At 42.5% G+C, this 14,974-nt stretch overlaps 1 protein-coding gene across 1 annotated transcript in view; it reads right to left on the bottom strand.

Moving 5' to 3' along the window:
- The window catches only part of mertka (c-mer proto-oncogene tyrosine kinase a), a 177,379-nt gene that overhangs the window by 16,298 nt on the left and 146,107 nt on the right, over positions 1 to 14,974 (bottom strand). The window contains exons 11-14 of the mRNA XM_073055966.1: positions 10,765 to 10,853; positions 8,767 to 8,862; positions 1,968 to 2,048; positions 867 to 959 (exon numbers count right to left, since the gene is read on the bottom strand). Coding sequence (XP_072912067.1) covers positions 867 to 959; positions 1,968 to 2,048; positions 8,767 to 8,862; positions 10,765 to 10,853 — 359 coding nt within the window. The remainder of the gene's footprint in view (positions 1 to 866; positions 960 to 1,967; positions 2,049 to 8,766; positions 8,863 to 10,764; positions 10,854 to 14,974) is intronic.

Below are 14,974 nucleotides of genomic sequence, written 5' to 3' on the forward strand. Positions count from 1 at the left end.
GGCTACCCAGCCGGTATATAAGGTGTTGTTCCTCCAACCTGAGTGTGGCTTCATCTTGACAGTAGAGGAGGCCATGGACAGAATGTCAGTTAATTGGTAAGCTGGAAACCACCTCCAGGTCTGTAGATGAGTGGCAGAATCTGAGAGGAATTGATGGGAATACAGGAAGAGTAAAAGGAGATCAGTACAGACGAATATCTGGTGGCCAGCATAGACTTTGTGGGCTGAAAGCCTCGTTTCCAAACTGTAACACTCTTGTGATTTGGGGAATAAATAATGGCCTTGCCAGAAACATTCTCCAAATAAATGATAAATTTTTAAAAAGCAATCTCAAGAGCTCAGCTACACAATATTGAGATAATATTATCTTATGCTTAATAATATGGCGGCCCAGTAGCGAAGCGGTGAGCACAATGTTTTACAGCACCAGCGACCGGGTTCATTTCCCATCGCTACCTGTAAGGAGTTTGCCACTTCTCCCCGTCAACGCGAGGGTCACCTGGTGGGGTCAACGTTTGGGGAGGATTGGGTCTTTAGTTGCGACAAAGGGATTACTGGTGTGGACGGGCAAGGTGATGGCCTCAAGGGGAGAGCCAAACAAGAGGAGCTACAGGAGTTGCATTTCCAGCACAAGCCTGGAACCTGCTTATGGGAACTCCTCGCACTCAAACATCGTCTGAAAGGCCAAATACAAAGTTAAACACTCAACACAGTGTCAACGGCAACGACTTAAAATGGCGGATGGCGTTGCGATCCCACTTAAAATGGCGGACGGTGTTCTCCTCCTCGGTTCGTAAGTACGAGTTGTTCGTAACTCGGGGACTACATGTACCATAAATATAACTATTAAATATATAATACAGTACCCAAAAGTTTAATGACATTTGGATGATCAAAATCTTTCATGCAAGCTGCTTCGCTCAGGAACTCTTCGATTTCCCTCAGTGAGAAGTCATCCACTGGAACAAAAAAAAGATAAATCTTATCCCCAGTACCAAGTATAATTTCTCTTCTTACAGAATCTCAATGCGACTGCAAGAACAATAAAATATTTGGTTGAAGATAACAACATGTCTGATATCTCAGTTGAATTGACATCTCTCAGTTAAAAGATTTAACATTTGGAATCATAAAACAGGTTGAAACTTGAACTGCCTCTTTATTTCTACACTGTGGACAGCTCCAATATTCCAGACGGCATTCCACAAGAGTCAGAACATTTTACCAGCTTACTGCATCCAGGAGCTCAACATACACAGAAGCATTATGGGAAACTGTTCAGCCCCAATCGCTGTATTACAAAATAGTGTCCTAACATTGAAAGCAAATATGACAAAAATTTTAAAAAGCTTAAAAAAGCTTGATTTTTCAACCTCTGAGTAACTTGGGATTCAGCAATGTCACAGGCATTGGATACTAATTTTTTTTAAAGCCCTTAACTCTGAGTGGAGTCATCGGGATGCCATCGTGACGGCGTTTTTTTTTAGCAGGCTTTCTTATCTTTACGAGGCCGAGTTGGTAGCTCGACGCTCAACCCACCATGGATGGGAAGTGTGCAAGGGAGCTGGCTGGATTCGAACTCAGGAGCCTTCACTCTAAAGTCCGGCGCTGATGCCACTACGCCACCAGCCGGCTATTGGATACAAATGCAGGTAACTTATTTTCCAGGTCTTATTAAACCAAGGAACTCCATCCACCATGGACAGTTCCAAGCCCAGCTACAAAAGGAGAAGGGTTGGGCATGGGGCTAGCAACCCCATCTCGTAAAAACACAATGCTACAGAATTGTCAACAGAAGCTCCAAAGACCTCATCCCTGGGAGAGGCAGGACTCACCAAGATGATGGTCTACACCTGGGGACAACTTAAAGACTGGCTCAGGACAGAGGACTCTCGTGAGCTACTGTTGGCGGCCTATGCCCCAGAACGGGTGATGGACTTAAGTAATTAAATCAAGTGTAGCCTTACATTTCATGGTTTTAACAGCAACTTTCCAGCTACTGCCATCAGCCTGTTTAAGATGTCCCTCCATTACAGACCCAAATTCCCCTGTAGAACAATGAGAATATAAAGATCAGTCAAATTAACGGTTTACACGTACAAAATGTAAAATATTGCAATTACTGTCAATGAGAGCATGGAGAAAAATAAACCAAACAGTGTACTGTACAAAATGAACCTTTCTTGGCTCTGTTTATTGAAGCTATTTCTTGTCACTTTAAATCTCCCTTCAGATTTGTCCCTGTGTTACTATTCGTAGGTGTTAAGAGTTACAGGCTGTTTTGTGCATAAAACTGTCTGATTATCATTGTAACCTGGGAGATTTTGAAATTAGCCAGGAGGAGCAGAATCAGGTCAGCTGCAATGACTGTCAGATGGATGACATTAGCCAATAAAACACGGATTGATCTGAAGATATCCACGGGTACGGGAAACCGAAAATGAGGAGCAGGTACTACTTAAGTGGTTTCAGATGGGGAAGTGCTGATTGACAAAGATTTGGCTGTTCTTATACACCACTCAGAGCAGCATACAGGTCCTGCAAACAATTGAGGTGAACGATATGTTGGTCCTCACTGAGACGTTTGAACACAGTGCCTTGGTGTGACCACTCTGGAATATTGTGTACAGTTTTGGTCTCCGTACACAAGAGAAGCTTGCCGTGAGGAACAAAGTTTCACTAGACGGATTCCCGGATGACAGGACTGCTGTATAGGGAGAGAGGATGACAACCAGGTTTGTAATGACATCGGAAACAAGAACGGATCAAATCCAAACATGCAGTGTTCTAACAGGTGAAGATAAGAAAGGATTGGGTTATGTTATTTCCCTGCTGAGGGTGTCTCAATCCATGGGGTAAGAGGTTTAGGGGACATTTCTTCATTCAAAGAGTGGTGAACCTGTGGAGTTTGCTATCTCAAAAGTTTGTAGAGGTCATGTCAGTACATATGTTAAGGAGACAGATGAATTTCTAGGCACCAAAGGGTATAGGAAGAAAGCAGTCATATGGTAATGAGACCATGGCTCAGTCATAATTGCAATGAGTGTAAGAGTAGATTTGAAGGGCCAATTAGCCCTCTCCTGCTCCAAGTTTCTATGTAAAAGAATCTCTCCATCAAGTTAATTGTTAAATTTTGTCCTACAGAGTGGTTTAATATGATAAAATAATTCTTTGGTGCATTCATAATTGAATACATGTTACAGAAGAGTTATGGTCTCTTTAATCTGGGCCAAAGTATGGCATATCTTGGCACAGAACACGATGAGCATTTCAGCTTGTTATAGCCTTGGAGTCCCCTAATATATGGGAAGATGGCGGTGGGCTTGGTCACAGAGGACTCTCTGGGTCCAAATAAAAGTGCAATTGTTTGTCATTTATGCCTTTCTTATGATCGCAAGATGCTGCTGGATATTTAACAACATCAAGTATGGTAGGTTTACCTCACTAACAAGTTGCTGGATAGAATCAGCAACAGGTTTAATATTACTGGTCTATGTTATGAAATCTGTTAACTGCGGCAGCAGTACAATGCAAAACATAATATAGGGGAAAAAATCTGTGAATTAAAATATGTATGCGCATATACATCTCAAGTAGTTAAATTAAATAAGTTGTACAAAAATAAAGAAAGTAGTGAGAGTGTTCATGAGTTCAAAGTCCATTCAGAAATTGGATGGTAGAGGGGAAGAAAGTGTTCCTGAATCATTGAGTGTGTGCCTTCAGGCTTCTGTACCTCCTTCCTGGTGGAAACAACGAGAAGATGGCATGTCCTGGGTGGTGGGGTACTTAATGATGGATGCCGCCTTTTTGAAGCACCGCTCCTTGAAGATGGCTTGGCTAGTATCCATCATGGAGCTGACTAATTTTGCCACTCTCTGCTGCTTACTTTGATCCTTTGCAGTAGCACGCCCACCCCCCCCCCCCATACCAGATGGCAGTGCTGCCAGTCAGAATGCTCTCCACAGTACATCTGCAGAAATTTTCAAGTGTTTTAGGTGACTTTCAAATCTCCTCATACTCCTAATGAAATATAGCTGCTGTCTTGCCTCCTTTATAGCTAGATCAATATGCCGGGACCAGGTTAGGTCCTCAGAGATATTAACACCAAGGAACTTGAAATCCCTCGCTCTCTCCACTTCTTTTCCCTCTATAAGGATTAGGGTGCCTTCCCTTTCTGAACACCACAATCAGCTCTTCGGTCTTACTGACATTGAGTGCAAGGTTGTTGCTGTGACACCACTCAACTAGCTGGTATATCTCACTCCTGTACGCCCTCTCATCACCATCTGAGATTCTGCCAAAAATGGTCGTATCGTCACCAAATTTATAGATGGCACGAGCTGTGCTGAGCTACATAGTCATGGGTGTAGAGGGAGTAGAGCACTGGACAAAGCACACATCCCTGAGGTGCGCCAGTATTGATTATCAGCGAGGTGGAGTCATTGTTACCAATCTGCAGGTCTTCCGGTTAGGAAGCTGAGGATCCAATTGCCAGAGAGAGGTACAGAGGCCCAGGTTACGTAGCCTACAATCAGTACAATAGGAATGATGGTGTTAAATGCTGACCTATTTTATTGTCAATGATCAGCATCCTGATATAGGCACTTGTATTGTCCAGGTGATCCAAGGCACTGTGGAGAGCCAATGGGATTGTGTCTGCCGTAGACCTATTGGGATGATAGGCCAATTGCATTGGGTCCAGGTCCTTGCTGAGACAGGAGTTAATTCTAGCCATGACCAACCTCTCAAAGCATTTCATCGCCACAGATGTGAGTGCTTTTGGACGATAATCGTTTAGGCAGCTCACACTGCTCTTCTTGGGTTAATTGTTGCCCTTTTGAAGTAGGCGGGAACTTCCAACTGTAGCAGTAAGAGATTGAAAATGTCTTTGAACTCCCGCCAGTCAGTTGGCACAAGGTTTCAGAGCCTTATCAAGTACTCTATCAGGGCCTGCTGCCTTGCGAGGGTTCACCCTCCTGAAAGACAGACTGGCGTCGGCCTCCGAGATAGAGCTCACAGGGTCACCGGGTGCAGCAGGGATCTTCACAGCTGTAGTTATATGCTCCCTTTCAAAGCGGGCATAAAAGGCTTTGAGCTCGTCTGGTAGTTAAGCACCACTGCCAATCATGATGTTGGGTTTCGCTTTGTAGGAAGTAACGGTAGCAAAACATGTCAGAGTTGTCGTGCATCTGATGTCGCCTCCAACCTCTCTCGGAATTGTCTCTTCACTCTTGAAATAACCATCCGCAAGTCATTCCTAGTTTTCTTGTATGGACCTGGGCCCCAGACTTGAATGCCACAGATCTAGTCCTCAGCAGACAACAAACCTCCTGGTTCATCCACGGCTTTTGATTTGGGTATGTACGGTACATTCTCGTAGGCACACACTCATCCACACAGACTTTAATGAAGTCGGTGACAGTTGTGGCGTATTCATCCAGACTCGAAAATGAATTGCTGCATACACAAGGCAGTCTTGTAAGCAGTGCTATGCCTCTCTTGTCCATACCTTCTTGGTCCTCACTACTGGTGCTGCAGTCTTCAGTCTCTGTCTATAGAAGTAGAGCCAGGCTTTGGCTTTAAAAGACTCAGCAGTGCTATATTGGCGATGTATTATGAACCTGTAAAGCTGAATAACTATGCCCGGAATATGAGGGGTTAACCAAGATTCTGTGAAACAACAGATGCAAGTGTTCCAAATGCCCCACTGATACAGAACCCTTGCTCTGAGATCACCAGAGGCTGTGCATTTGCCAGCAAGATAGTCGGTGTTGGGAGTTGAAAACCACGTTTGTTTTAAACGTACCATTAGCCCTGTGCAACAATTTCATTTCCGCCAGCACCTTAAGGGAACAATTCCCCTAACAACAGTCTGATCTATTTCCATCGGTTTTGAGCAACAACAGATTGCTTACTTGCATTAAAATGTCATTACTGACTGTACACGCCTCAGATGTAGTTGTGGTTCTCAACTGTAGCAGGCTGAAATCGGAATGTTTGATCATTTCCATCAAAGCAGCCTTTAATTTGGCACCCCAAATTGGAGCTGGACTTGTTGTGCACTGTGTTGAAGCCTCTATCTGCCACCCAGGCAGGGCATGATCCAACGAACAGTGGAAATGATTGGTCTGGACGATTTTCTGGTGATCAAAACACCCTGTTGGACATTGGTAATGTAGAACCCTGCGAGTCCGACTCACTGGTTCATCAGCGAGACTGATGACGGGGGAGCTGCGTTGCCTTGGTTGCTGCGTGGACAAGGCCTCATGCCTCTGGGTTGCCTATTGCGGTCCCCAGTGAAGGAGACTCGGGAGCCAGTTGTGTGCTGCTGGTTCAGAGGCCGGCCCTCCCATTGGTGCTGCTCTCCAGTGTTTGCACGATGGAAGACAAGCTGGATTCTATTCATCTGCAGCGGCACATGCCGAAATGAGGAAATGCTGTGGCTTGTTGTTAAAGAAACATGGCTCCAGGACAGCATCCACGCACCATCAATCTACAGGCCACGATACCAAGGGAGTTGGGCCTATATTATTATTTTATATACATATATTTTGAAACTGTTTTTCTGCTGTCATAATTTTATGTGCAGTATGTACTGTGTGTGACTATTTGTTCTGTGTTTTTCACTTTGACTCCAGAGGATTGCTATTTTCTTTGGACGTATTCTGAATGACAATTAAAATCAAACTATTCCAGACTGAAATAACATGCCACATCCCACGTCTTAATCTACACTACATTACACAAAACATTCCCATTACAGAATGGGAATTCCGGCCTTCCCATTTCTACAATTTAATACTTCTTGGAAATTACATACAATAAAACTTTGATCATTATTACCCTTGGGCTTTCAGTGGTGCTGGTCCAGCAGAGAGGAGCCTCAACACACATACTTTGTGCTTTGAGAACAGCTTCTTTTCCTCTGCCATCCGATTTCTGAATTCCATGAACCCACAAACACCACCTTATTGCTTGTCTTCTGCACTACCGTATTTATTTTTGTAATCAATAATTTTTATGTCTCGCACTGTACTGCTGCCGCAAAATAACAAATTTCGCTACATAGGTCAGTGAGGGTAAAATTGATTCTGACTTTCCACAATTAGATGTTTTGCCTGTAATATCCCAAAACAATTTTTTTTCACTTTAACACATCTTTTAAAAAGTTACATGATAGTCTATTTTTTGTGTGAATCTAAAGGGAATGGGAAACTGAACCCTGTGAACTTCAGCTCGTATGCTTCAGCTTGTGAAAGCGTGCCATGACATTGGACACTATTTCTCACTGCAAATCTATGCTCATTCCTGACCCCAATATTCCAAATCCCAATCCTGGAATTGCATTGTGCAACAGCCCAGAGTCCAGTCCTCCAGCCCCAGACACACATCTTGCTTGTTCTCAGGACAGCTGGCTCACACTAGAGAGTTTGGTGCCAACACAGTATTTCTCAACAGTTAGGTACTGGAGGCTTACTGTTTACCTTCACCCTGAGTGGTGTGGATCAAATATTTAATTCTTCATTCTAATTAGTTACAATACAGATTCACAAGTCTATAAAAATGTATATACATCTTAAAGAAAAAATGATTTTTAATTCACAACAGTATTGTATCCACTTCAGCTCATCTTTTAAGCTGTGCGTGATGTCATGTCTCCCACTGAACTCGGGCTCTGCCAGTTTCAGAATTCTAAGCACCTTGAAATAAACAGGTAAATAAATACTTGTAAGGAAGTAGTATAAGAGCAGTATGAGATGTGACATCACGATTGCCTGACCTGTCATGTCAATACACAGCCCTATATGTTGTGAAGCCAACGAAACACTAAATTGCTGGCACAAGTCAGACAGCAAATGTACAGGCAATGTGTGTAACCGCTAAACTGGAGTTGGGGAAAAGGGGTTAGAATTCATACAGTATTACAGTGACCTGCTCTCAGAGCCCTATTGTGTGGGGGTGGTGTGGGAGTCAGGGTACACAGGGAGGGATGGAGTTTCAAAGTTCAAAGCAATTTCAGAATCAGGTTTAACATCACCAGCATGAAATTTATTGACTTTAGGGAAACCGTACAATGCAATACATAAGAATAGAAAACTGTGAATTACAGTAATATATATATAGTTAAATTAAGTAAATAGTGCAAAATAGAAATAATCAAAAAGCAGTGAGGTAATGTTCATGGGTTCAACGTCCATTCAGAAATTGGGTGGTAGAGGGGAAGAAGCTGTTCCTGAACTGTTGAGTGTAAGTCTTTGGGCTCCTGTACCTCCTTCTTGATGGTAGCAATGAGAACAGAGCATGACTCGGGTAATGGGGAGTCCTTAATGATGGACATCACCTTTTTGAGACATCGCTCCTTGAAGATGTCCTGGATACTACAGTGTACAGCCCATGATGGAGCTGTCTAAGTTTACAACTCCCTGCAACTTACTTCAATCCTGTGCAGTAGCCACCCCACCCCAAAACCAGACAGCAATGCAGCCAGTCAGAATACTCTCCACAGTACATCTGTAGAAATTTGCAAGTGTTTTAGATGAAATACCAAGTTTCTGAATGAAATATATGAATTAAATTTGTTATCAAAATACCATATACAACCCTGAGATTCACTGCCTTGCAGGTATACTTGATAAATGCACAGAAGGATAACCACTACTGAATCATTGAAAGACCATGCCAACTTTCACATTCAACCAGGGTGCAACAGACAACAAACTGTGCAAAAACAGAAGGAATCCTTGCCAGCTTCTTTTCATTCCTTACCCTCTCCCAGAGCTTTGCCCAGAGTCAGGAGGCTCCTGTCTGTCATTACATCCTGCAGCTTCTCTTTCAACTCCTCCCGGACTCCCAGATGATCCACTGTGGGAAGAAATGTCAAAGAATTAAAATCCACTTAATTAAATCATATAAGGCCGCGGCATTGAATTAGGTCCTTCTGACTGTTGAATCTCTGGAGATTTTCTTCGCACAAGCAACCTCCCCCATTTTAAGTTATTTGATTCATGCTCCAACGGAACTGCTCAATGGGTTCTCAAAGCGCCTTTAATGATTAAGTTGCTTCTGTGCTTTCAGCTGAGCAATCGGAGACTTGCTGTACTTGGACAGAGCTTTGTTGAGACCACATCTGGAACCTTTTGTGCTGTTCCTGTGTATTTGTCTTCAGGCTAATGCAGTGTACTTTTACAAACTGATTCTAAGATAAAAGGATATTCCCATGATATTATCAGGGTGACCCAGCCCCTAAGGTTATTACAATAGAGCAGGCCATTTCAGACTCTTGAGCCTTTGTCAGCTGAGAGCAACCCAAGGCCCCATTAATATTCTCTGTTCTCTATTCTTCTTACTTCTTAAGTTCAAGTTCATTGTCACAGTATATGAAAGCCAAGAATTTTTTTGTTTGCAGCAGCACAGTACAAGTATGAAAAAAGTGAACAACATAAACATATAATAAATTATGCAAAGCTTACACGACAAAATAAATAAATATAAGCATTACATTAGTGCAAATTACTGGAAATATAGGCCGAGGTAGAATTTGGGTTTTCCGGGTCAATTCAAGAATTTGATAGTGGTGAGAAAGAAGCTGTTGTTGAACCTTGAGGTGCACACCCTCAGGCTCCGGTGCCTCCTGTTTGATGCCGGCACCGAGAAGAGGGCTCAACCCAGACAGTGAATGATGGACGATGGATGCCACCTTTCTGAAGCATTAAAGCCCTACAGATTAATTTGCTCACCCACACACGTGGCACAATTTGTTGTGCCAATGATCTACCAACCTCCACATCTAGGAAATGAAGGAGGGCAACGGAGCACCCACTGGGGATCCCACACGATCACAGGGAGAACATGAAAACAGCATGAGTGATCAGGATCAAACTCTGATTCCTGGATCTGTGCTGCACCACTGTGACCCACAATATTTAACGGAGTGCAGGGGAACAAGCAGTACCTTCACAGAAACCAAATTCTAAGGGGATGTTTGCCAGACTGCAGAGTCTAGCACTGTGAACCATGGTATCAGAATGCAGGACCAACTATTGAAATGAGGGGTAAAACCTTTGTGTAGAGAACTGTAAACTTTTGGAGTTCTCTCCCACAAATGCCAGTGGATTCAAGGCCGAAGACATTCAGGGCCAAGAGTAATGGATCTTAAGACAATGAGAAAATTCTAGTCAGCCCATTACAAGAAGATTGTGGAAGCTTTGGAAGTGATTTGCCAGGATGCTGCCTGGATTAGAGTGAGTGAGCTACACTGGACAAATGTGGGTTGGTTTCTCTGATGGGAGACCTGATAGAAGAAGATTATGAGACTCCAACTTTTACCCCAGGGTGGAAACATCAAATATGAGAGAACATGCATTTAAGCTGAAGGGAGAAAAGTTTAAAGGAGATGTGTGGGGAAAGTTTCTTTTTATTAAATATGAGCTCAGTAGGAACCTGGGATTTCCGGGTTATTGGTGGAAGCAGACACAAATAGTGGCATTTCAGGGGCCGGTGGGTGGACACATGAATATGCTGGAAATGGAGGGATATAGTTTACATACAGGAAAAAGTAAATTAATTCAGTTCAACATCATGTTCGGTACAAATATTGTGGGACGTGGGGCACATTTCTTTACTGGTCTATGAAATCAGTGCAGTACAGGTTTAGCCAAGATATCATGATGGGCTCTGCTTGAAAAGCTGAACAGCTCCTTCTATTTCTAATTCTTTGCTTTACAACCACAAAATTTCAGACAGGATGGGAAATACAAATCTTACATGAAAGCTCAACCGTCCGTCGTAAGTAGGTTTTCTTCACTGTGTAATGAACAGTTGGCTCAGTGTCTTCTCCATCGGTGAATGCAGTCCTTAATGAGCGACAAAATACACAGAATACACTTAAATAACAGCAGCAAATATATTCTACCACATGGTTCACACATCCAATCTGCTGACATAAAAAAAATGCTATTGTATATTTTAAGAAAATTGCAAAATTTAAACTCTTACTAAAACAAATTTTATAATCTGTTTCTCACGAAAACTAAGTTGAAATACTTGATTTGCTATCGCGCATGCGCGCACGCACACACACACATAAATCCTCTCACAATTCTCCTGAGCTCACACAAGCCAGCAGCAACCTACAGCCGCCAATTAAACCCGTCTGCCTATCTTTGGAAATGGGAGAAGAACAAAATTAAAAGGGGAAAGCTCCAAGTTGCATGCAAACATGGTGGAGCTGGCTGTGGTGTCAGGAAGCTACACCACAGCTATGCCAATGTGCTAGTCAACTTTCTCAAGTTGAAATCTTGCAGTGTTATTACCTGGGCTTTGATTGTATATCTGCTCCACGTCAAGTGAAGTAAAACTTGACTATGCATGGGAGCATGATCTGGGTTATAGCGAGGCAGTCACCAATATTTTATTTCCTTTGAATATATCCAAGAGAACAAATATCAAAATTATTTTCATGAATATTAGGATCACAGCGTGGTATCCTAACTATAACAAGAAGCTCTCTGGCCTGCTTTATCTCCACATCTTACCACAGCAGTGGCAGCGGCATGAGAGGATATCTTCAGAGGCTGACCCCTCAGAGAGGCAGCATTCATCATTAAGGATAGCCACCACCCAAAGCAAGCCCTCTTCTGCCATCAGGGCCAAGATACAGGAGACTGAAGACGCACATTCAACATTTTAGGAGTATTGCCTTCCTTTCCATGGCCCATCAGTTTTCTCGTCCATGAGCCATGAACAATACCCCACTCTCTTTGTACCCGGCTTCTGTATATATTTCTTACCATACCTCAGAGTAATTGTTTAAATATTGCATTGTACTGGTGCCACAAAACAACAAACTTCACAGCGTACACTATGTCAGTGATAATCAAGCTAAACATAGATCTGAAGCTGACCTCAATCCAGTTCTGACACCTCCATGACTCATATGCATTTACAGAAGCCCCTCCTCAGGAAAGGGTTAAGATGGCAGCGTCTCTACTTCCTTAGGACTGTGTGAAGATTTGGCATGACAGCTGAAACTCTGTGTATTGACTGGCTGCATCACAGCCTGGTATGGAAACACCAATGCCCTTGAACAGAAAACCCTACTAAAAGTAGTGGATACAGCCCAGTCCATCATGGGTGAAACTCTCCCCACCACCGAGCACATCTGCATGGAGCGTTGTCACAGGAAAGTAGCATCCACTATCAGGGACCCCCACCACCCAGGGCATGCTACAGGATACTCGCCGGATTCAGGAACAGTTATTACCTCTCAACCATCAGATTCTTGAACCAAAGAGGAAACTTCTCTTGCCCCATCATTGAGATGTTCCCACAACCTATGGACTCCCTTTCATGGACTCTTCATCTCATGTTCTTGATATTTATTGCTTATTTATTTATTATTATTATTTCTTTCTTTTTGCAATTGCACAGTTTGTTGTCTTTTACACACTAGCTGAACACTCAAGTTGGTCTTTCATTGATTCAATTTTTATTGATTTATTGAGTATGCCCACAAGAAAATGAATCTCAGTATTGCATATGGTGACATCTATATACTTCCATAATAAATTTGTTTTGAACTTTGAACTTTTAAAGACTTATTGGAGACCACTCTTTGGTGCTCAGTAAGAGAACTCCAAATATTTTTTTAAATCTGAGTCAAACACTTGAGGAAATGAATCTCAGGATTGTATATGGCGATACATATGTACTTTAATAATAAAATTATAGTGAACTTTGAACTGTCAATGACTGCTAGCTCAATATGCAGCTCATTGAATTGCTGCTGCAAATGTCTAAAAATAATTAAATTAAATAAGATTTTGGGGCATTATCTTAACTGAAGAAACCAAAGTTTGCTACACGCTGCATCGGAGGCCATTGTGCCCGTGCCAGCTTTTAGCTTGCTCCATCAATTTAGTCCTGCTCCATAGCCCTACAATCGCCCCCATTACAGTTTCATTTTTAAAGAATAATTTGTAACACTCTGCCGCAAAAAAAAATTGGTTTCCTTTGTACTATCTCAGTTTCCTGATGCGAGGAAATGATCCCTCCGATTGGTATGCAAAATAAAGTTTTCCCATTCCACCTCGGCACATGTGACAATAATAAACCGATTTTTTTTTTACCAAAAATGCCTGCACTGCTCACATATTTACAGTTGTCCTACACTCAGAAAACCAGCCAGCAAAGTGGAGAGGGGCAAACTCTGAGAGGAAAAACATTTGGGGCAATCACAGTAAATACATGTTCTGTTTTCACAAACTCGGAGCAGTTTGTTCAAATACTCCTGAAACAAACAGCTGCGTATTATCCAGACATGATTAGCTACACTCCTTAGAAAGATAAACATTACTGATTCACCAGTAGTCCTGCTGGCCTTTCTTTGTGATTAGAACAACATTTGGAAGCTCATCAAATATTCAGTCGACTCACAAAATACACAAAAATATCCTTCCTTTGTTTACTTTCCAACAAAAAGACTTCGCAGATACACTTTTAAAATTAATTCACCCTGAGGCCTATGTTCAATTCACTTCAAAGAGATGGGAAATTGTTATAATTGTATTTGTTATAAAAAATAATTTGGTGTAAAAGTAAAAAATAATGAGGAATAAAATGAAACCGCAACATTGGTTAGAACAAGCCTAGTGATTTCTTTTTTTGTCAGCAATTCTCTGAGATTTGTACAATGGAGGCCCATGCAAACTACAATTGAACAGTTCAGCACACCCACTTGTCAGTCATGAACATAGGTCTCAACTTGTTTCAAGTTGTCTCTCACCCACAGCATACATCCCAAGGGTTGTCCCAGGTGAAAGCATCAGTGCGTGACCTGGGTCAACGTCAGCTTGAGATTTGCCTTATGTTCATATTATAAAGAAAACCTTGGCCAAGCTCAAAATTAGGAAAGCGTCAATTCTAATCAACTAGGGGTGATAATAATAAATAATACAGGCGGAACGATATTGTAGCAGCTAACGTAATCGCTTTACGCTGCTGTCAAGTGAGCAGTCTGTACGTTCTCCCCATGACCACGTCGGTTTACTCTGGGTGCTCTGGTTTCCTCCCACAGTCCAAAGACGTACAGTTAGAGTTAGTGCGTTGTGGACATGCTACGTTGGCGGTGGAAGCGTGGCGATACTCACGGGCCGCCCAGCACATTTGATGAGGTGCAAATGACACATTTCACGGTATGCTTCAATGCACGTCTGACAAATAAAGCTAACCCTTATATAAAAAAAAACTGCTCAGGCAATCAGCATCTGTGTTTTGACATTGAAAAACATACCCAACTTCAACCCTTCAAATGTATTTAAAGTTCCGGGTGGAGTGGGGGGGGGGGGGGGGGGGGGAAGAACAGTGACAATGTCTATGATTGGATAGAGACTAAAGGTATCAAAGTAAAGATTACTTCAAAAACTATCAGTTGGAACAGAATAGTTTGTAACATTACAAATTCACATAGAAAAGTGAGGGAAGGAGAGTAAGAGTGGTTTAAGCACAAGTTAATAATCTCAGTATTAAGTTTCAAGGGTTACAATGTGCCTAGTCTGAAGATGAGGTAGTGTTCCTCAAGCTTATGCTGAGCATTGTTGAAACAGAATAGGGTTCAATAGACACGGGGATTAGAGTGGGAATAGGACAGAGAAATAAAGAGACAAGACAACTGGATGCCTGGGAACAAGAGAAAATCTGCAGATGCTGAAAATCTGAGCAACACACACAAAATGCTGGACGGACTCAGCAGACCAGGCAGCATCTACGGAAAAGAGTAAACAGCTGACGTTTCAGGCCGAGGCCCTTCGGCAGGACCAGACAGAAAAAGCTGAGGAGTAGATTTGAAAAGTGTGGGGAGAGAAGAGAAAAAGACTGGGCGATACATGAAACTTGGAGGGAGAGCTTTGAAGCAAAGAGCTGGGAAGTTGATTGGTAAAAGAGACAGAAGGCAGTGGAAGAAAAAAAGGGGGAGGAG

Source organism: Hemitrygon akajei, chromosome 9 (genome assembly GCF_048418815.1).
Source record: "Hemitrygon akajei chromosome 9, sHemAka1.3, whole genome shotgun sequence".
Lineage (NCBI taxonomy): Eukaryota > Metazoa > Chordata > Chondrichthyes > Myliobatiformes > Dasyatidae > Hemitrygon > Hemitrygon akajei.